The following is a 20,395-nucleotide window of genomic DNA, read 5'->3' on the forward strand; positions in this document are numbered from 1 at the left end:
TTTATAGAGTGGTATTAGTACCTCACTAAGGAACGCAGTGGCTAGGACGCTGAGCGTCAATCAGAAAGGTTGACAGGGGAGGGACAGGAACGCCACCAAAACCCATCCATCACTCCCGGGGTGAGTGGGTGGGAAAATGAGGCTGCCAGCTAGACGATAAAGGCCTTGTTAACTTGGCTTCTGAGTTAGCACACTGTGGCTTATAAATGCCCTTTGGAGAACTCCAGCTGTGGAGGGGAACGGAGTCTGGAAACCTCTGGATTCTTCGGGTCCCTAGGGAAGGAAGAGGCATAATGCCAAGGAGCCGAAGAGTTACCGTATATTTCAGACTATAAGGCGCACCTAGATTTTCAGGGGGACAGGGTGGCTCAGTGGCTAAGACGCCGAGCTTGTTGATCAGGAAGGTCGGCCGTTCGGCGGTTCGAATCCCTAGCGCCGCGTAACGGAGTGAGCTCCCGTGACTTATCCCAGCTTCTGCCAACCTAGCAGTTTGAAAGCAGGTACAAAATGCAAGTAGACAAATAGGAACCACCTTTGGTGGGAAGGGAACAGCGTTCCGTGCGCCTTTGGGGTTGAGTCATGCCGGCCACATGACCACGGAGACGTCTTCGGACTCTTCGGCTTTGAAACGGAGATGAGCACCGCCCCCTAGAGTCGGGAATGACTAGCACATGCCAAGGGAGCCTTTTATCTCTTGATCTCGATTGCATCCCTCTGTTAATGCAAAAGCCCTTGTTTATCTACCCCACAATTCTCCCGCAGGGCTGCCTCGCTCTCTTAACAGCCTCAGCAACCTGGCTGCCCACCCACCTCCCACCCCCCACGTCCCTCTTGGTTGGGGGAGATCTTTCTGCTAATTTCTTACTGGATTCATCTTCGGATCTTCCCCCTTCTTCCGCCTGAACAGCACTCCGACATGCTGAAATCATTAGTGCCTTTGACACCCCCCCCCCCCCCCCGCCCTTCCCCGAAGTCTTTCCTCCTGCCTTCCCCACTCCCCCAGGCTAGGAAACCCTCCTGGAGGAGTTCGCCTCCAAATTGACCCTGCCTGGTATTTTAATTGACAGTTCATGAAAGATGGATGCGTGGCTGGAGGGAAACGGCAGGAACGGGGAAAGCGAGGCTGTCCGCCGGGGTGGGGAGGGGCTGGTGGGGGAAGAGGAAAGCTTTCGTGATTTATGTTTCCTCTTTTCCTTCTTGCCTCCGCTCACCCCTGTTTTCCCATCTCTGCAAAAAAAAAAAAAAGCCCCTTTTTTTTTGCTTCTTCCAGGCACGATGGGAGGTCTCTTTCTGGATGGGGAAGAGAGCCCAGTCACCGCCGCGTTGCAAGACATCAGCAAATGGACCGTAGATGACGTTTGCAGTTTTGTGAGCTGCCTCTCCGGTTGTGCGGAATACAGTCAGGTATGTTGCCACCGGGTTCCCTCCTATTGCGAAAAAGAAAGACGTCGGCACACTCAACGCAAGACTCCCACCTTGCCACGCCTGCCCTGTGCGACAGAGGAATCAAAACTGCCGAAGGTGTTTATTTAATGGCTGCATGCTTAGCCTGTTTTTCCGAGTCCCAAGTAAGTTGTTACGTTTTATGATCGGTTGAGCTGAATGCACTCAAGTATGTTGCCACCAGGTTATCTAACATTGCAGAAACGGCAACACATCTCAACACAACACACACCCTTGCGCATACACCACGTACAACAGAGGGCCAATTTCAGGAGTCACAAGTCCCAAAGTCTTGTTCATTTAATGGCTGCGTGTTTAGCCTGTTTTTTCAGAGTCCAAGCCTCGTTCATACAGGGGTCTCTATTTGATCCATACAGGTAGCCCTTGACTTAAGAGCGCAATTGAACCTCCAAAGTTCCGCTGCTAAATGAGGCAGCTGTTAAGTGAGTTTTGCCTCAGTTTACGACCTTTCTTGCCAAGTTGTTAGGTTGTAAAGTTTGACGATCGGTTGTGCTGAATACACTCAAGTATGTTGCCACCAGGTTATCTAACATTGCAGAAACGGCAACACATCTCAACACAACACACACCCTTGCGCATATACCACGTACAACAGAAGGTCAATTTCAGGAGTCAAAACTCCCAAAGTCTTGTTTATTTAATGGCTGCATGCTTAGCCTGTTTTTCCCCCGAGTCCAAGCCTCCTACATACAGGGGTCCATACAGGGAGTCCTCGACTTAAGACCACAATTGAACACCCCCACCACCCCCAAATTTCCATTGCTAAACGAGACAGTTGTTAAGTGAGCTTTGCCCACGTTCACGACCTTTCTTGCCAAGTTGTTAAGTGAATAGCTGCCATTGTTAAGTTAATAATACAGCTGTTAAGTGAATCTGGCTTCCTCTCCCCCCCCCCCCCCCCCTGACTTTGCTTGTCAGAAGGTCGTAAAAGGGGATCAGGCGACCCGGGGGAGACTGCAACCGTCGTAAATAGGAACCAGCTGCCGAGCAGCTGAGTTTTGACCCCATGACCGCAGAGATGCCGCAGTGGTCGTAAGTGTGGGGAAATGGTCGTAAGTCGTTTTTTTCCGTGCCGTTGTAACTTGAATGAACGAATGGTTGTAAGTCAAGAATTAGAGAGAGTAAGCTTTAGGGAAGGATTTCTTGGCCCCTTACCACGCTAGTAATTTCCATTTGCTGTGTGAATTACATCCTAAGCCTTTTGCTGGGATCCAGAATATCTCCCACAGCACATTGCAATCAGATCCAGTCAATCAACCAATCAGAATAACAGAGCTGGAAGGGACCTTGGAGATCTTCTCGTCCAACCCCCTGCTCAAGCAGGAGTCCCTATGTTACTTCAGACACCTGAATCCAAAGCTTTGGAGATTTTGTCAGGCATTGCACTCACTTTTTAATCACAGGGACTAGAGGTTACTCCCTTAAAAAGACACCCTCCTGACCATCTTATTTTATTCATCCAATTTTTAATCACAGGGGCTAGAAACTTGGTTACGCCCTTAAAAAGACAGTTTCCTGAGTGTTTCATTTTATTTATCCCATTTTTAATTACGGGGGCTAGAAACCTGGTTACTCCCTTAAAAAGACACTCTCCTGAGCATCTTATTTTATTCGTCCAATTTTTAATCACAGGGGCTAGAAACTTGGTTACTCCCTCAAAAAGACTTTCCTGAGTGTTTTATTTTATTTATCCAATTTTTAATCAAAGGGCCTAGAAACTTGGCTACTCCCTTAAAATTAGGAAACTCCATCCTGGTTAAAGGCTTATAGATGGACCGATTTAGGGTAGGGGGCTCCAGGGTAAAATTCCCCCCTCCCCCTGGGCCTTTTAAATTTATTTAAATTTGTTTTTATCTAGGTCTCTTTTCGTGTGGCTGTATGGCTTTTTATCTTTTTTTGTTCACTCTGTAAACCGCTGTAAAAAACCCATAAAGTGGTATATAAGTCTAAGTGCCATTGCTATCTTAAAACCTCCCAGTATCTTCGATGAAGCGAGCAGGGTAGGAATTGGATAAATAAAATAAGATAGATAATAAAATAAGGTCAAGAGAGTGTCTTTTTAAGGTGGAATAACCAAATTTCTAGCCCCTGGGATTAAAAATGGGATAAATAAAGTTAGATGCTCATGAAAGTGTCTTTTTAAAGGAGTAACCAAGTTTCTAGCCCCTGTGATTAAAAATGGGATAAATGAAATAAAAGACTCAGGAAAGTGTCTTTTTAAGGGAGTGACCAAGTTTCTAGCCCCTGTGATTAAAAATGGGATAAATAAAACAAAACACTCAGGAAAGTGTCTTTTTAAGGGAGTGACCAAGTTTCTAGCCCCTGTGATTAACAATGGGATAAATAAAACAAAACACTCAGGAAAGTGTCTTTTTAAGGGAGTAACCAAGTTTCTAGCCCCTGTGATTAAAAATGGGATAAATAAAACAAAACACTCAGGAAAGTGTCTTTTTAAGGGAGTAACCAAGTTTCTAGCCCCTGTGATTAAAAATGGGATAAATGAAATAAAACACTCAGGAAAGTGTCTTTTGGTTCTTAAAGCTTTGCAGAAATGAATTTTAAAAATATATGGAAAAATAATATTTCCAGACGTGGAGCGAGGATCAACGTTGGCTTAACTTGCCTCATAGTGGCAGGAAAGCAGCGTTGGTGAACGTCCAGTTCCCCCCACCCACCCCAGAGACGGATCAGGCAGGGGAGGGACAGGAACGCCATCAAAACCCATCCATCACTCCCGGGGTGAGTGGGTGGGAAAATGAGGCTGCCAGCTGGACGATAAAGGCCTTGTTAACTTGGCTTCTGAGTTAGCACACTGTGGCTTATAAATGCCCTTTGGAGAACTCCAGCTGTGGAGGGGAACGGAGTCTGGAAACATCTGGATTCTTCGGGTCCCTAGGGAAGGAAGAGGCATAATGCCAAGGAGCCGAAGAGTTATCGTATATTTCAGACTATAAGGCGCACCTAGATTTGCAGGGTGGCTAAGACGCTGAGCATGTCGATCAGAAAGGTCAGCAGTCCGAATCCCCAGCGCCGCGTAACGGAGGGAGCTCCCGTGACTTGTCCCAGCTTCTGCCAACCTAGCAGTTTGAAAACACGTTAAAAAGTGCAAGTAGAAAAATAGGAACCACCTTTGGTGGGAAGGGAACTGTTACTAAGGAAGACAGGGGTGGAGGTTTGTCCCATTTAAAGACCTTGCTTACCACAGTTATTAAGTGAATCACCGCAGTTGGTAAGCTAGTAACCCGGTTGGTTGTTAAGTGAATGGCTCTCCCAGAGGGTCACAAAAGGTGATGGCATAACCCTGGGATACCACAGCCGTCATAAATAGGAGTCGGAGTTGCCAAGAGTCTGAATTTTGATCGTGTGGGGTCCATAAGGATGCTGCAGCGGCCGTTAAGTGTGAGAAAGGGTCCTAAGTCACTTTTTCAGGGCCGTCGTAAATTTGAACAGACACTAAGCAAATGATTAGGAGCTCCTACCTCACAATCCTAGGTAGAGGCATATATTTCTCTCTCTGGGCACAATGAGAATATTTCTCCCGAACAAAACTCTGCATTGGCAACAGGGAAAGGCATCTGGCCATGAAAACATTCTGCTAGCTCCATTCAGTTCCCCAGAATCCGCCCCGCAAGATTATAAAAGAAGATGACGAAGACGACTAAGCAAACGATTGTAAATCAAAGGCTACCTGAAACGTAGAGAACAATTGACTATTTCCCACGCGGCCTTCTTAACACCCCTGCAAAGTTGGTCAGGCTGTCAGAAAAAAGGGCTGTTTTGAATTGCAAACCACTGCTTATAAAACTCTGGAAATCAGAGAGACCTTAGCATGTTTTACGTTACCCGATGAAGGGGAAAAATTGGCCTTTTTCTATTTCTTCTCGCTGCAGGCCTTCTTCCTTCACTGAAGTAGCTGCAGGCCGTGTTAAGATTATACAAATATTCCTACTTAACACCCAAGTTTTCAGAAATCGGCGAGAAAGTTGCTTTGGCGTTTCCAAAGGAGCTTTAATCCTTATTACTCTCATTCATATCCAGTCAGCCAGAGAATTGGATTCTGGGCATTTCGGTTTCCTTTTGTTTTTCCCCAAAGAAAACCTGACTGCCCAAGTCTGCAAGCTTTGCATGACGGTCCATCTATCATGATAATCCTTTTAGCACAAACCTCTTGGGGTATTTAGCCCGGAAGAATACCTGTGGCATTCGGCACAAATTAAACGCAGAGAAGGTGCCGTTTCAACCCTGGGTTTTGCTCATGCAAAACTGCAAGCTAGCTGTGGCCTGCCAGAGGAGCTAGCAGCAGATTCGGACAGTGAAGAGGTTGGGGAGGAAGATGGGCCAGTCCTGGAGTCTGGGGAAGGCTCTGATGAGGACTCTGTGTCAGATGCAGAGAGGGGACCAGGGCCGTATGCCAGTTATCAGCTGCCTTCAGAGTCAGACATCAGTGGGGCAGAAGAACAGCTGGAGCCTGTTCCCAGTGTGCGCATGCGCAGAGTTGCCAGAGGAAGGGAACGGCTAAAGAACAGGGGTCGACTTGGGAGTAAGGCCACAGGTGGAGGATGAATGGCCCCTCCCAGAGGACATAAAAGAGGAGCGAAAGGGGAGTGGAGTTTGCAGGAGACAATGACTTCGCTTCATTGGTTCGTGACTCTCCTTGCCAAGTTTTGCAGAGATCGGCCTGGCAGCTCTCCAAGCCAGAGAAGGTCTGTGACCGTAAATCCTCCCTCGAAAGACTTTGCTGGATGTGAAGGAGCAGAATTCACAGTCAATTAATAAAAGGGTTTTTTCTTGTGGGGACAAGGCGTTTGCTTCAGGCTCTCGGGAAGCCTCGCTCAGAACAAGGCTGTGCAAATTTTGAGGGTTGTTGAACCTGCCTCCTTGCCGGAGTCCTCCCCTGCTGCCCTAGATATGTGGGGCACAGGGAAATAAAAACACTGTCCTTTTGGAGGGCGAAAAACCAGTGACTGTGGCCCATAAACTCGGGTGCAACGGCAGGAAGATTTAGCGAGATCGTGGCGTGCGTGTTGCAGAGCGAGTTAAAAAGGATTTAATGTCTTTTTATACCCCCCGTCAAGCTTTGCCGTTTTCCTATTTGGGATTTATAGTTTTAAACGGCGCAAGGAAGCTCGACCCCACAGGGGGAGATCCGAAGGGGAGAAATGTCTGCTTTTAATGTTTCCGCACCCGGAAACCGCAGCTGATGGGGAGGTCTGGTGGGAAGGAGTGACCTTCTCATGGGGCTGGCTGAAATCCGAAATAAAATTTGTGGTGGAGGGTTTTGCGCTGGGAAGAAGAGAGGCGGGGGGGGGAGGAGGGGGAAAGAGTTTCTGCATTCAAGACAGAGGCTTCTTCTCCCCCCTCCCCCTTCGTCCTCTGTGGGTCTGTGGGAAAGGAGGAGGTCCCTGGGATTTCTGCCCAAGAAAGAGAAATGTCACTCTAAAATGCCTTGGAAAGTTATAAAGCAGGGAGAAGTTGTGTAGAAGTGTTGCTCAGAAGGAGAATAGAATAGAATAGAATAGAATGCAGAATGAATAGAATAGGATATGAAATAGTATAGAATAAAATATAGAATAGAATAGAATACGAAATGAATAGAATAGAAAAGAATAGAATGGAATGGAATGGAATAGAATAGAATACAGAATGAATAGAATAGAATACGGAATGAATAGAATAGAATATGGAATGAATAGAATAGAATAGAATAGAATAGAATAGAATAGAATAGAATAGAATAGAATAGAATAGAATACAGAATAGAAAAGAAAATAGGATAGAATGCAGAATAGAATAGAAACGAAAATAGAATGGGATAGAATAGAATAGAATGCAGAATAGAATAGAATAGAAAAGAAAAGAAAATAGAATGGGATAAGATAGAATAGAATAGAATGCAGAATAAAATAGGATAGGATAGAATAGAATGCAGAATAGAATAGAAAAGAAAATAGGATAGGATAGAATGCAGAATAAAATAGAATAGAAAAGAGGATAGGATAGGATAGGACAGAATGTAGAATAGACAGAATAGAATAGAATAGAATACGGAATGAATAGAATAGAATAGAATACAGAATGAATAGAATAGAATAGAAAATCGGATAGGATAGAATAGAATACAGAATGAATAGAATAGAATATGAAATGAATAGAACAGAACAGAATTCTTTATTGGCCAAGTGTGATTGGACACACAAGGAATTTGTCTTTGGTGCAAAAGCTTTCAGTGTACATAAAAAGACAAGATACATTCGTCAAGAATCATAAGCTATAACACTTAATGAAAGTCACAGGGTACAAATAAGCAATCAGGAAACAATCAATATCAATATAAATCGTAAGGATACAAGCCACAAAGTTACAGTCCTGCAGTCATAAGTGGGAGGAGATGGGCGATAGGAACAATGAGAAGACTAATAGCAATGCAGCCTTAGTGAATGGTTTGACAGTGGTGAGGGAATTATTTGTTTAGCAGAGTGATGACGTTCGGGAAAAACTCCCCTTGTGTCTAGTTGTTCTGGTGTGCAGTGCCCTATTCTGGGAGTTGGAGTCCACCCATCTTTAAGTGATTTAGCACTGATTTATGTGCCATTCCATCTCGCCATTGCAACGCTCTGGAGTGCATAGAACAATGCCATGTTTGGGAAGAAAAGAAATGTGTTTCTAGCACATTTGCAGCCTCGCCTTGCTTCTCACAGGTCTTCCGGGAACAGGCGATTGATGGAGAGACGCTACCCCTCTTGACGGAGGAGCATTTACTCAACCACATGGGCTTAAAACTAGGCCCAGCATTGAAAATACGGTCACAGGTAAGAAGCCGTTCGAAATAAAATTAAAACGGAAGCGTATGGGGGAAAAAAAAAACTTCTGCCAAACTCTCATACTACGTACATACCTTGGCTAATTGTTGTTTGGAATAAGGCAAACCAGGGTCGCTTGCTGGTTTATTAGCCGTGGCTCGTTCTTTTGAGGGAGCATCTCTTCAAAATGCAAAGGTTTGGATGTACACTTGGACTTAAATCATGGTTTGATTCTGTGTGCTACAACCTTGGCACACAATTTTGCCAAGGTTGAAAAACACTGGTTTGTTAGCCATATGCCTGAGTCATAAACCACGGTTCATAAGCCACAGCGGTTGAGTTAGCACGATATCCCAAGCCAAGTCAGCTAGTAAGTTTAGGATGTTGTTTTTTTAATTGTTTATATATCTCCTTGTAGGATATATGTTCACCTTTATTCTTTTGTTAGATAACCGTTTGTCTGAAGTGGTGTAGGGTTTGCTGCCTAGGCAGTGGGTTGGACTAGAAGACCTCCAAGGTCCCTTCCGACTCTGCTATTCTATTCTATTCTTTTATTTTTAAGCTGCCCAATAGCCCCAAGCGCTAATAAAACTCAGTGACATCGAATAAAATTTGAATACCACTTTAATACCACTTTATAATGCCTTGGTAAGGCCACACTTGGAATACTGCATTCAGTTTTGGTCGCCACGATGTAGAAAAGATGTGGAGACTCTAGAAAGAGTGCAGAGAAGAGCAACAAAGAGGATTAGGGGACTGGAGGCTAAAACATATGAAGAACGGTTGCAGGAATTGGGTATGTCTAGTTTAATGAAGAGAAGGACTAGGGGAGACATGATAGCAGTCTTCCAATATCTCAGGGGTTGCCCCAAAGAAGAGGGAGTCAAACTATTCTCCAAAGCACCTGAGGGTAGAACAAGAAGCAATGGGTGGAAACTAATCAAGGAGAGAAGCAACGTAGAACTGAGGAGAAACTTCCTGACAGTTAGAACAATTAATCAGTGGAACAGAAGTTGCCTCCAGAAGTTGTGAATGCCCCAACACTGGAAGTTTTTAAGAAGATGTTGGACTACAATTTGTCTGAAGTGGTGGAGGGTTTCCTACCTAAGCAGGGGGTTGGACTAGAAGACCTCCAAGGTCCCTTCCAACTCTGCTATTCTATTCTATTCTATTCTATTCTATTGTAGTTCATGGTGGCTTAGTCAGCCTATCCTGGTTTAACTAGCCCAGCTTTGTGAAGTGCATAGATCCAATCTGGGTTTGCTAACCAGGTGGTAGGGCCTTTGGGTTTAAAGCGTGGAAGAGCTCCCTTTGTGTCTTAAGGCTGAATTTCAGAAGGTGCCACCCCCCCCCCCAAAAAAAATCTTCAAGCCCTTTGCCCAGTGCCCTACAATCCAATTTCTCCTTGCGTGGTGCTAACCACACCTGTGCAGGTGTTTCAAGCCCAATCGTTTGAGAGCCAAAAAGGGCTTCCTGGATTTTTGACCTCTTTATTTTGCTTTTTTTTTAAAAAAATGCTCTGGCTTCAAAATTCTTCCCACCCCCCCTTGGCCCTTTGTGTGCCTCTCTTCCCCCCACCCCCAAAAAAACACCAAAGAGATTCCCTTCTTGACCTGCTTTAGATCCCGTAGATCTCACCGGATTGTTTCTGGGTCCCCCTTTTCTCCGAATCGGTATTATTTCCCCGCACAATTGTTCCACGGGGAACAATTACCCAAAGAACCTTTTTATTAGAACCCTCGTAAAGAGCCGAAGCTTGTGGGGGTTGGGGGGTGGGTGGAAGTAATAAAGCTGCCCTTATCGTTTTAACATAATAAAACCAATGTGTGGGCGGCAGAGAGGAAGGGGTGTTTGCATTGGTAAATGAAGTAAAATGTTTGGTAAAATGTTTAGAGCGAGCCAAAAAATGCACCATTTGAAGTGCAAGTATGTGACCTGAAACACCTACCGTGTTTTCCCCAAAATAAGACAGGGTCTTATTTACTTTTGACACCCCCCCTCCCCAAAATAAGCACTTGGCCTTAATTTCGGGGAGGTCTTATTGTTTTTGAGGTGCAGGAGGCGGCTTAACCTTGGCCCGCGGATCAGCTGATCCAGAGAGGGCCGGAAGCTCTGTTTCTGGCGTACTCTTGCCAGCCCTAGTGACTGCAGCTTTTTTTTTTGCGGCCGACGCTAAGAGAAGGGGTGCGGTCGCTAGAGTTTGCGGCAGTGGCCTCCACGAGGCTATTCCGCATGAAAGGCAGGCGCATGGGACATGTTCCTCCCCTTCCTCCACTCCAGGAAATGGCGGGGACCAGCTGTGGATGTGTTTAAATATTTTCAGGGAGGGTTTGTTTTAGCACATGTGCTCAAAAGCCGGATTGGGTTTATTACCCGGGGAGGTCTTATTTTTGGGAAAATACAAGGTATGCTTCTTGTTTTATTCTCCAAAGCTCCTGAAGGCAGGACAAGAAGCAATGGGTGGAAACTAATCAAGGAGAGAAGCAACTTAGAACTAAGGAGAAATTTTCAGATAGTGAGAACGATTAATCAATGGAACACCTTGCCTTCCAGAAGTTGTGAATGCTCCAACACTGGAAGTTTTTAAGATGTTGGATAACCCTTTGTCTGAAATGTCGTAGGCTTTCCTGCCTAAGCAGGGGGTTGGACTAGAAGACCTCCGGGGTCCCTTCCAACTCTGTCATTCTAAATCCTCGCAGGTATTTTAATTGCTGTTTCTTGCTGTTTTTTCCTCCAGGTAGCCAAGAGGATCGGCCGGGTGTTGTATATGGCCAGTTTCCCGGTAGCTTTCCCACTGCAGCCGCCCGGACTGCGGCCCGCCGATTGCAACCTGCCTCCCGCCGAGCTTCGCCCACCCTCCGCCGGAAGCGTGGCCTCGTCCCCCTACGGAGGGACGCTCCTCCCCAGCCGGGTCTCCCCCAAGCAGGAAAATGGGACTTCTCTCTTGGTGGCTCTGGGAGATGCTCCCAAATCCCTTTCGTAACCCCCGGATTTTGCCCCCATCGGACAGCTCACTGAAGAAGGAAGTTTTCTCCCCCCCCCCACTCAACTCAAGAGACCGTGTGGAAATCTAAAATATTCTTATGGGAGGGGGAGGAAATAAACACTCGGCGGGATGGGGGGGTTGGATTAGGGAGGGGGGGTAGTGCTCTAAAGAAGGAAGGAAGACACACTTGGCAAAACGGCTCTGCAAAACGGCCATCAAGGGGGTTACAGAGGGGCAACGAAACCCCCCCCTCCTCGCCTCTTTCTTTTTTTCCCCGCGGAGGGGTGGAAACACATCCCTGGCTGGAACCGGTACAACGTTCCTTTTTTTTTGCGGTGGGGGTGGGTGGGAGGTCTATGCATCGCTAAGCAGCTTTCGAATTAATACCAAAGACAGACAAAATGATCCAATGTCCACAAACTCCTATGGGTTTTTTTTTGTTTTTGTTTTTTGTAAAATTTGGATGGTACAGCACAGCTGTGTGGGCTGTCACGGTTAATTTTTAATGTTTTTTATTTTTTATTTTGGGACTTTCTGCGTCTTATCTTTGCTGTGCATCAGTTGATTGATTTGTTCGCTCGCTCGCTCGTTTCCATCCTGGGCCTTTGGTTGGCTCGGGAAAGACTCCCCCATCTTTCCGAAGTGGATAAAACGAGGACCTTCGATTGTTTTGAGGGCAAAGCCCTGCCAACTGTCAACCGCTTAGAGAGGGCTGTAAAAGCACCGTGAAGCGGTATATAAGTCTTTTTTTAAGTGCTTCGAATCTGCAGAGAGTCCCATCAGCAGCCTGGGAAGGATTCAGAAAGAAAGCAGGAGGGATAATGTGCTTGGAGGAATGTGGGGTGGAGTATCCCTTCTGGAAGTGTGTGTGTGTGTGTGTGTGTTTCTTCTCTCTGAGACGTCTCATTACCCAATTAGGTAATGTCATCAGTGCAGTGAGGACGTGACGAGCCTTGCCCCGACGACGTTACCTAGCTGGGTGATAAAACGCCTGCAAGAAAGCGAGGCTCGGAAGAACGCCAAGGACCCCACAGTTCAACCCTGAGCTATTAACATTCTCCTGTGTGTGCGAGCGCGTGTATGTGTTCGCACAATTATATATCACATAAGTATACCACTTATATCGCAGAAGTGAGTACACCCCCTCATATTTTGTCAATATTTACTGTGTTTTTCGGAGTATAAGATGCACCCAGCTTTTGGGGAGGAAAACAAGGGGAAAGAAATCAGCCTCCCAGGAATTTGCCTCCTTGCAGCAAGCGGCAAGTTTCACTTTCAGTTTAAGCAGGGGCCTCCCGATGATCAGCTGTTTCAGGCTGCAGGGATTGCTCTAGCCTATAGCCGCCTCCCGCAAGTCCCGTTTTGGGTTGGGAGCCGGTAGGTGGGGCTACACTCGGTGTATAAGACACGCTCACATTTTCACCCTCTTAGGCAGGGGTGTCCAAACTTGGGAACTTTAAGACTTGTGGACTTCAATTCCCAGAATTCTGGGAGTTGAAGTCCACAGGTTTGGCTGGCTGAGGAATTCTGGGAGTTGAAGTCCACAGGTTTGGCTGGCTGAGGAATTCTGGGAGTTGAAGTCCACAGGTTTTGCTGACTGAGGAATTCTGGGAGTTGAAGTCCACAAGACTTAAAAGTTCTCAAGTTTGGACACCCCTGCTCTTAGGGGAGGAAAAGCTGTGTCTTCTACTCGGAAAAATACAGTAAAGTATATCTTGCCAGCAGTTTAGACATCAATGGCCGTGTGTTGCGTAATTTTGAGGGGACAGCGCATTCCCTCGGTTATACAAGCTGTAAAACTCACTACTTGACATTGTAGCCAAGTGTCATCATGAAAAGATGTCCTTAAATATTGATATACAAGTGTGGGGGGGGGGCATACTCACTCCCGCGGTATACTGTAGGTATGCTCCATTTCAATTGGCTTTTGTGCCCAAAGAATGCCGTGGTTTTTTTATGTTAAGGCAGGGCAGGCCTGGGTGAGGATAACGGAATTGCACATTTCCCCTGGTATTTGCACCCAGGCGTTGGGCATTTGCACCCAGGCGTTGGGCAACGGAGCCCTTTGCCAGCTTTCAACTGACCTGTGTGTGTGTGTGTGTGTGTGTGTGTGTGTGTTTGTCTGCCCAGTTTTGGGGGGGTGAGGGAGAAAGAATGCAAGGGGGCCAACCTTTTAAGACCCCCCCTTTTCTGTGTGCATTTTTCCCCTGGTGCATTTTTCAACAGCAGCCACACTTAACTCAAGATAACTCAGTCGGTACCTTAGCTGCTTGTTCAAAGTATTCATCATTTTTAAGGCTTTCCAGCAAAGCAGTTGAAATAACAATAAACAAACAAACAAACAAATGAGAATTCACTCCGTTGATAAAACAGGTGCTGTGTCGGGGTGAGTCTTTCAGAACTTCCTTTTTGGGGGAGGGCGGGCATTAAAAATATTGCTGGGGTGATGGGTAGAAACATAGACCAGCTTATTTCCCCCCCGTTTCCCCGAAAATAAGACTTCCCCGGAGAATAAGCCCAATCGGACTTTTGATCGCATGCCCTAAAATAAGCCCTCCCCGAAAATATTGCAACACAGCAGCAGCCAGTGAGGTGACCATGCTCGCCGCCTCCTGCGCCTCAAAAATAAGAAGACCTCCCCGAAAATAGTCAAATGCGGGGGTCTTATTTTCGGGGGAAACGCGGTAGATGAATTCCTGGCCGAATGAACCAGCTTAGACCAAAAGGGGTAAGTATGAAATTAATGTTACCAGCTCTCACCAGGTGGCAACAGAGGGGAGAATGAGAACAGGTAAGAACAGGTAAAGGGGTGTGGAGGGCACAGGTGCTGGAAAGATGGGTGGGCCGGCGGGCCTTAGAGTGACAGAGTGGGTTGGCAAGAGTCGTCTCTCCCCCCCCCCCAACAGCTGGCTTGCCTCCCACCCACCCCCCAACCTCCCCAGAGCCTGGATTTCCCTCCCTCTTGGCTCCCACCATCTTTGGCCTCAAGGGGGTGACTCAGATAGGGATGGGCAGGCCCTGGGCGCTGCCTCCCCAGGTCTGCCAAGGTTGGGCTGGCCCCCCTGCCATCTTCCCACGGCTATCCTCTTCCTCCCTCTGTTCCAGGGGCTAAGTTGAAGTGGGAAGAGATGGGCAGTGGGTGTTAGTGGCTGGTTGGGGAGGGTCTCCTTGCCAGCATCCCTCCTCAGTTCTCCTGATGCCATGCATGTGGGCACCAGCAATGGGGGGTGGGGACATGGGCAGGCCAGATGCAAACACCTCCCTTGGCAAACCGGGGAGAGCCTGCCCTTTCCCCCCTCCTCTCTGGACCTTCTTTTCCCTGCTGAGTCCGTGCCACCCAGCCAGCATGGCACCACGGGAGCTGGCAAGAGGGGAGTGCTTGGCAAGGAGCAGCCCCTCCCCAGCCTGCCTCCAACACCTTCGTTTCCCACCTCTTCCAGCAGCCCTCCTGGGATAGGGGGAGGAAGAGGAAAGCCCTGGGAAGGTGGTGGTGTGTGGCATCTCAGCCCAGTAGACCTGGGGGGTGGGTCCCCAGGGGCTACCCCTCCCTATAGTCCCTTCTTGAGGCCACAGGTGGGAGGGGCAAGAGGAGGGAGGGAAATGGGGAGGATTGGGGGGGGGGGAAGAATTAGGAAAAATAAACACACCCAGAGCAGCAGAAAAAGACAATTTTTATTACAGCTCAAGAAAACAAGCAGTATGTCCCCCAACCCCCCCGTTGGGTTCAGTCCCAGCTTAAAGGCGGTGGTCAGGGGAGGTCAGTCCTAGGAACGGGGTGGTGGTGTCTCTACCCCCTCCTCCTAGGATCAGCCCCCCCCCCCAAGGTCCCTATTAGGCCAGGACTGAACCCAAAGGCATTGATGGAGACTGAGGGAGGCCTTTGGGAGATGGGGTGTGGGCAAGGGGGCCACGGAGAACAACTTGCTAACGTCCTTGGCTTGGAGTGGCCAAAATACCACCCTCCGAGCCAAGGACGTTGGCAAGCTGCGCATCACACCTCCAGCCCCACCTCTCAGCCTCCCTCAGTTCCCACCAGACATCTCACCTTCAACCATGATAAAAGAGGAAGCTGGTGAAAGACGGGTGCCCAAGGCTGCCCCTGGGGGCTTGGATGCCCCACACCTTCTTAGGGCCCCTCTGCCAGCCTCCCCTGATGCCATGGTTGGCTCCGGGCCTTTGTTCCCCCTCCTGTGCGTGACCCACCAAGCAGAGATATTTATCTCTGCACCCCTGGCTAGAAGCAGGCATGCAGAGACATGTATCTGGAATTAACTTCGAAGACTTGGAACAAGAGGCGCCTATTTCGAATATGTCTCATGTATGCCTACTTCAAGCGAGGGGAGGAACTGCAGACTGACCTCAAGAGAGAGATGATTTTTTTTGGGTTCACCTGTCTAGGTGCTATGGGAAGATTTTTTTTGGGGGGGGGGGGGGCGACGAGGACCATGCATTACATCCAAGGAGACCCTACACACAATAAAGTGCTCAACTTCGACAAATTTAGATTGTGCAGACTTCCGAAGCTGAAGCCCACCCATCTTAAGTTTGCCAAACACACCGGAGACCCTAAAACAAGCCAAAGTTTCAGAGTTGAGGTGCACCCATTGTGGGGTGTGGGGTGGGGTCTAAAGAATTTCAATTCCCAGAATTCTATAGCCTATCGCTTCTAAATTCTGTGCATCCCAGTTATGTGGCCCAGAACTCCTAATGCACAGAAAGCTCTGGGAGAAAGGCACCCCCCTCCCCAGAATACACAAGACCGCCCCCCAAACCAAAGGGATGGACTTTGTTTCCCACAAATCTCCAGCCACATTGCTAAGCATTCTGGGGCCTTAAATTCAATCAAAAACTGTTGGGATTTAAGTTCCCAGAACACCGGAATCAACTGGAGAAGCCCGGATCGGATCTGTTGACTTTCTAACTATATTTGGGGAGGGGGGGGGGTTAACTTTGATTCCCTTAATTCTGCACCCCCCATGGCTGAGCTCCCATTCAGATGCAGAATGCTTGGTGGAGCGGACTTCCCAATTCTCAAGAATTTTGAGCAGAACGAGAAACCAAACCCACCTTGAGAACGCAGGGGCTTCCACCTTTCCCCGTTTGGGAAAACTCCAATTCCCGGAATTCTCCAGTCTGCGCGCTGGAGAACATCGGAGATCGCATGGCAGCCAATCTGGTGCCTGTGGAGGGAGGGGGGGTTGTAGAGGAGAGGACCTCAATTTCTAGGGTTTCCCAAGACCACCATCGCTATAGGGCAGTGAGGGGGAACCTTTTCAGCACTAAGTGCCCCAACCAGAATGCGTGCGCATTCATGCGCCAGAGGCCAAGACAAACCAGCTGCATTTAAAAGACATGCGCACCGGCCACCTGGTGTTCAGGTTTCTGGGGTGCGCGAAGACTTGGCCAGCACATATGCATGCACCAGAAAGCAGAACAGCAGCTGGCAATGGTGCGCATGCCCAGAGAGAGAGCTCTGCATGCCATCTCTGGCATCTGCCATCATGACTATAAGGTATCCTATTGAGATAGGATCATGGCCTCTGTGGTGAAGAACTTTCTGAATACATAATTCAGAAGAATTGGAGTCCCATCATGTAGGGGACACGGATCTGCCTCCTGGATTGGACTCCCAAACCTCATAATTCCTAACAGAATTAAGAGCTGGAGGCCCACCGACTGCCGGGCGTGGGACGAGTCTGAAGTCCCAGAATTCAGAAGAATTGGGGCCCCACCACCAAGAGAAGGCACGGAGCTTCTCCGTCTCCCAAGAACGGCGCATTTCAAATTTCCAAAGTTCTCCAGTCCACGTGCTGGAGAACGCTGGGAATTGAATGGCAGCCATCTGGTTGTCCTGGGGGGGGGAGGGGGGGAAGAGGGGACATCTGGAGCTTCTCTAGACACCATTGCTAAGAATTCCGGCAGCTAAAACCTTCCCTTGGAAAATTGCGTCGTTCAATTGGCGGACTGCAGCTCCCAAAATCCTCCTGCAGAATTCTTGGGAATTGAGTGGCAGGCATCTAATGCCTTTAGCAGGGGTCTCCAAGCTTGGCAAATGAAAGACTTGTGGACTTCAACTCCCAGGGTTCCTCAGCCAGAATCCTCAGGCTGAGGAGGAATTCTGGGAGTTGAAGTCCACAAGTCTTCCAGCCGCTAAGGTTGAAGGCTCCTGATCTAGAGCATGCTGCCTGAGGAATTCTGGGAGTTGAAGTCCACAAGTCTTCCAGGCGCTAAGGTTGGAGGCCCCTGCCTTTAGGACTCAAATTCCCATGATTTCGAGATTGGAAACCCGCCCTTCTAAAATTGGCTACCTGAAAGCAGAGTTTCCTGATGGGTATACATGACCCTCTTCAATCAGGGTTTCTCCGGCCCTTAGCAAGGTGTCTGGGATTTCAACACCCAGAATTCCCCAAACCCAACTTGTCTGAGGGATCCTGGAATTTGAAGCCCACACATCTTCCAAGTTGTGAAGGTAGAAAAACTCTTTTAAAGTTTGCCCTTCCACCTGAACGTGGTCTACACAACCCTACCAGATAACAACCGGTGGCCTTCACCCAAGGCATGGGCTGACAACAGCCGTGACTCCTTGACCACAACTTAAAAAGCTAAGAACCACCATCGTTTCAAATTTATAGCGACCAAATTTACCCCTTAAGGGATCTTGGGATTCAAGCGTTATCTCCCTAAACCACAAAAACGCAGTTCTTCAGCCAAGCTGAAGACTTAAGACTCCCTTCCCTTAACTTGCAAATTAGAGAGATAATATAGAGATACGTTGGGGATCCCCTCAAGGCCAACAATAAGGACTTGCTAACTCCTTATTCTACATCTGATCTGCCAGGTGACCTCAAGCGACAAGGGGGGGGGTCTCTCAGTTCCTGGCGGGCAGCGCACAGAGGGATGAAAAAACAGGATGGGTAGATCCCAATGCAGTGAAAGCCATCGGGATCTGCCCATTTTGCCCGCTGAGCGATCCAGAAAGAAATCCACCCGAGGCTGTTTTTACAAGCCGAGAACCGACACAGACGTTCTCTTCCCATACAGAAAATAAAAATAAGAGGAATTGCGGATTCAAAAACACGGCATTCTTGGGCTGCCCACTCCAACTCTTCCTGCCGCGTTCGGTCCCCAAAAATTTTGAAATAAATGTCCCATGGCAGGAAAACAGCCAAGCTCCCCCCAAAAAACGGGGTGGGACGTTAGCCTTAATCTCGGCATCTCCAGCGCTGATTTCCCTCCAGAAGAGGAAGGGGCAACCTTGACGGCTGGGCTTTTGTTTTTCTTTTAGGGGGCTTCATTTTGAGACGGTTTTAAGAACCCCACATTAGTCTAAAGAGGCAGGTTTTTCTGCAGACATTGGGTCTTTTTAGCCTCTCCGGCCGGATGACAAAATTTTCTGGCAGTGTAGAAACTGGAACATTGCAGATCCTTCCTCGCTCTCCACAAGTGGCAACAGCTGTCCAGTTACACACACACACACACACACACACACACAAAGAATCTGTCCGTCCATCAGTCTCCATCGGAAAAATCCAAGTCTTCTACCACGTCCTCGCTTCCTCTTGCCAGCTGTTGCAACTCCGCCCGAGACAGCGGTTTTCGACAGCTCCGTTGGGGCACGGCCCGCTCGCCTCCTGGAGAAGGAAGGAAGGAAGACAGGGGTGTCAATCCAACCTCAATGGGGAGAGAGGAAGGGGGCACAAGAAGGCAGCTGGGTGCTAATTAATCACCGGTGCTAATTAATGGATCATCGGCAGGGCGCGGGGGAGGGGGTGGGAGATGGAAACGGCGAGATGGGGCAGAATACATGTTTAATAAGAAGCGAAGTGATAAATAAACAAAAGGGAATCAAATGGAGGAGGAGGAGGAGGAAGGAAATCTTTATTCCCTCCCCTCCCCTCCCCTCCTTTGGTTTGGGGTGGATGGGGCACAACTCTGTAAAGGGAGAGGGGGCTTCCAAACCCCAGAAACTAGAAATAAGGGTTGGAGGGAGGAATGGGCTACTCTCAAAATATTCCTGCTGCAATTGAGGGAGGTGAATTTCGAAGCATGGTCTTAAAACGGGCTGTGATTAATTATTGAGCATGTGGAATTGGGGGGGGGGTTCCTTTTGGGGTTGGGACCCTCCCCGAATTCTCTGCTCTGCCTCTGCATTTTTCTGTTGGAGACCCTCTCTGTAAAACCATCTTCCCACCTTCCCCATGGCCCCAGAGAGCTGGGCCTGCAGATCTTCTCATGATAATCTAGAAATCTAAGCGGGGAGACCTAGAAGTATTGGGGGGGGGAGAGGGGGTTTATCAACCTGCCCACCACCTCAGAGAGGGGGAAAGGAGAAGGACCAGGGAAGACTCCAAAAAGGGCCTTGGGAATGGCCGATGAGCGCCAGAATGAAGAAGAGCCACACCTGTGCGCACATCCATGTCACCGGTTGAGCTGGAGGCTCACTTTAACATCCAATTTTTGAGATGGGTAGATAAGCGTTCCCCTCGCACATGTATGTGCTTAGTCGTTCCTGACTCTAGGGGGTGGTGCTCATCTCCGCTTCAAAGCCGAAGAGCCAGCGCTGTCCGAAGATGTCTCCGTGGTCATGTTGCCGGCATGACTCAACTCCCGAAGGCGCACGGAACGCTGTTACCTTCCCACCAAAGGTGGTCCCTATTTGTCTACTCGCATTTTTTACGTGCTTTCGAACGGCTAGGTTGGCAGAAGCTGGGACGAGTCACGGGGGCTCCCTCCGTTACGCGGGGCTAGGGATTCGAACCGCCGAACGGCCGACCTTTCCAATCGACAAGCTCAGCGCCTTAGCCACTGAGCCACCGCGTCCCTTTTTGAGATGGGATTTAAATTCTGCCCCATCCCGTGCGAACACAGCCATCTCCGGGTGGTGCAAATCGTCTGGACGCCCCCCCCTGCCCCTGGGGGAGGAGGGTTGTGGGGGGAAACCCCACACTAAAGCAGCTTCCCCTGTCTCTCCTTGGACCTGATTTTTGGGCAGAAACATTTCTCCCCCTTTCTCGGAAGTATCAAGGCGCTGGCGTTTGGGATCGGCCTAAAGCGCAAAACGAGGGTTCGGCCATAAAGTTCGGACCGGATGGCCGTTCCCTCTAAGGCTCAGGATTTTGCTCCCGATGAAGGGAAGGTTTGAGCC

The 20,395-nt window shown here is 48.5% G+C and overlaps 2 protein-coding genes across 8 annotated transcripts in view; one reads left to right on the forward strand and one right to left on the reverse strand.

Moving 5' to 3' along the window:
* Positions 1–13,596, forward strand: part of SAMD11 (sterile alpha motif domain containing 11) — a 115,770-nt gene extending 102,174 nt beyond the window's left edge. For 6 of the 7 annotated variants that reach the window (XM_081954917.1, XM_081954918.1, XM_081954921.1 and 3 more), the window contains exons 11-13: positions 1,271–1,404; positions 8,163–8,273; positions 11,002–13,596. In XM_081954917.1, the coding sequence (XP_081811043.1) occupies positions 1,271–1,404; positions 8,163–8,273; positions 11,002–11,247 (491 nt within the window). In that variant the 3' untranslated portion in view covers positions 11,248–13,596. The remainder of the gene's footprint in view (positions 1–1,270; positions 1,405–8,162; positions 8,274–11,001) is intronic. The other variant, XM_081954919.1, reaches the window with a different exon arrangement.
* Positions 13,597–14,903: 1,307 nt separating this feature from the next.
* Positions 14,904–20,395, reverse strand: part of NOC2L (NOC2 like nucleolar associated transcriptional repressor) — a 66,534-nt gene continuing 61,042 nt past the window's right edge. The window contains exon 19 of the mRNA XM_081954939.1: positions 14,904–18,881. Within this exon, the coding sequence (XP_081811065.1) occupies positions 18,760–18,881 (122 nt within the window). The 3' untranslated portion in view covers positions 14,904–18,759. The remainder of the gene's footprint in view (positions 18,882–20,395) is intronic.

Source organism: Natrix helvetica (assembly GCF_964273705.1).
Source record: "Natrix helvetica genome assembly, chromosome: 5".
NCBI classification, from domain to species: domain Eukaryota; kingdom Metazoa; phylum Chordata; class Lepidosauria; order Squamata; family Natricidae; genus Natrix; species Natrix helvetica.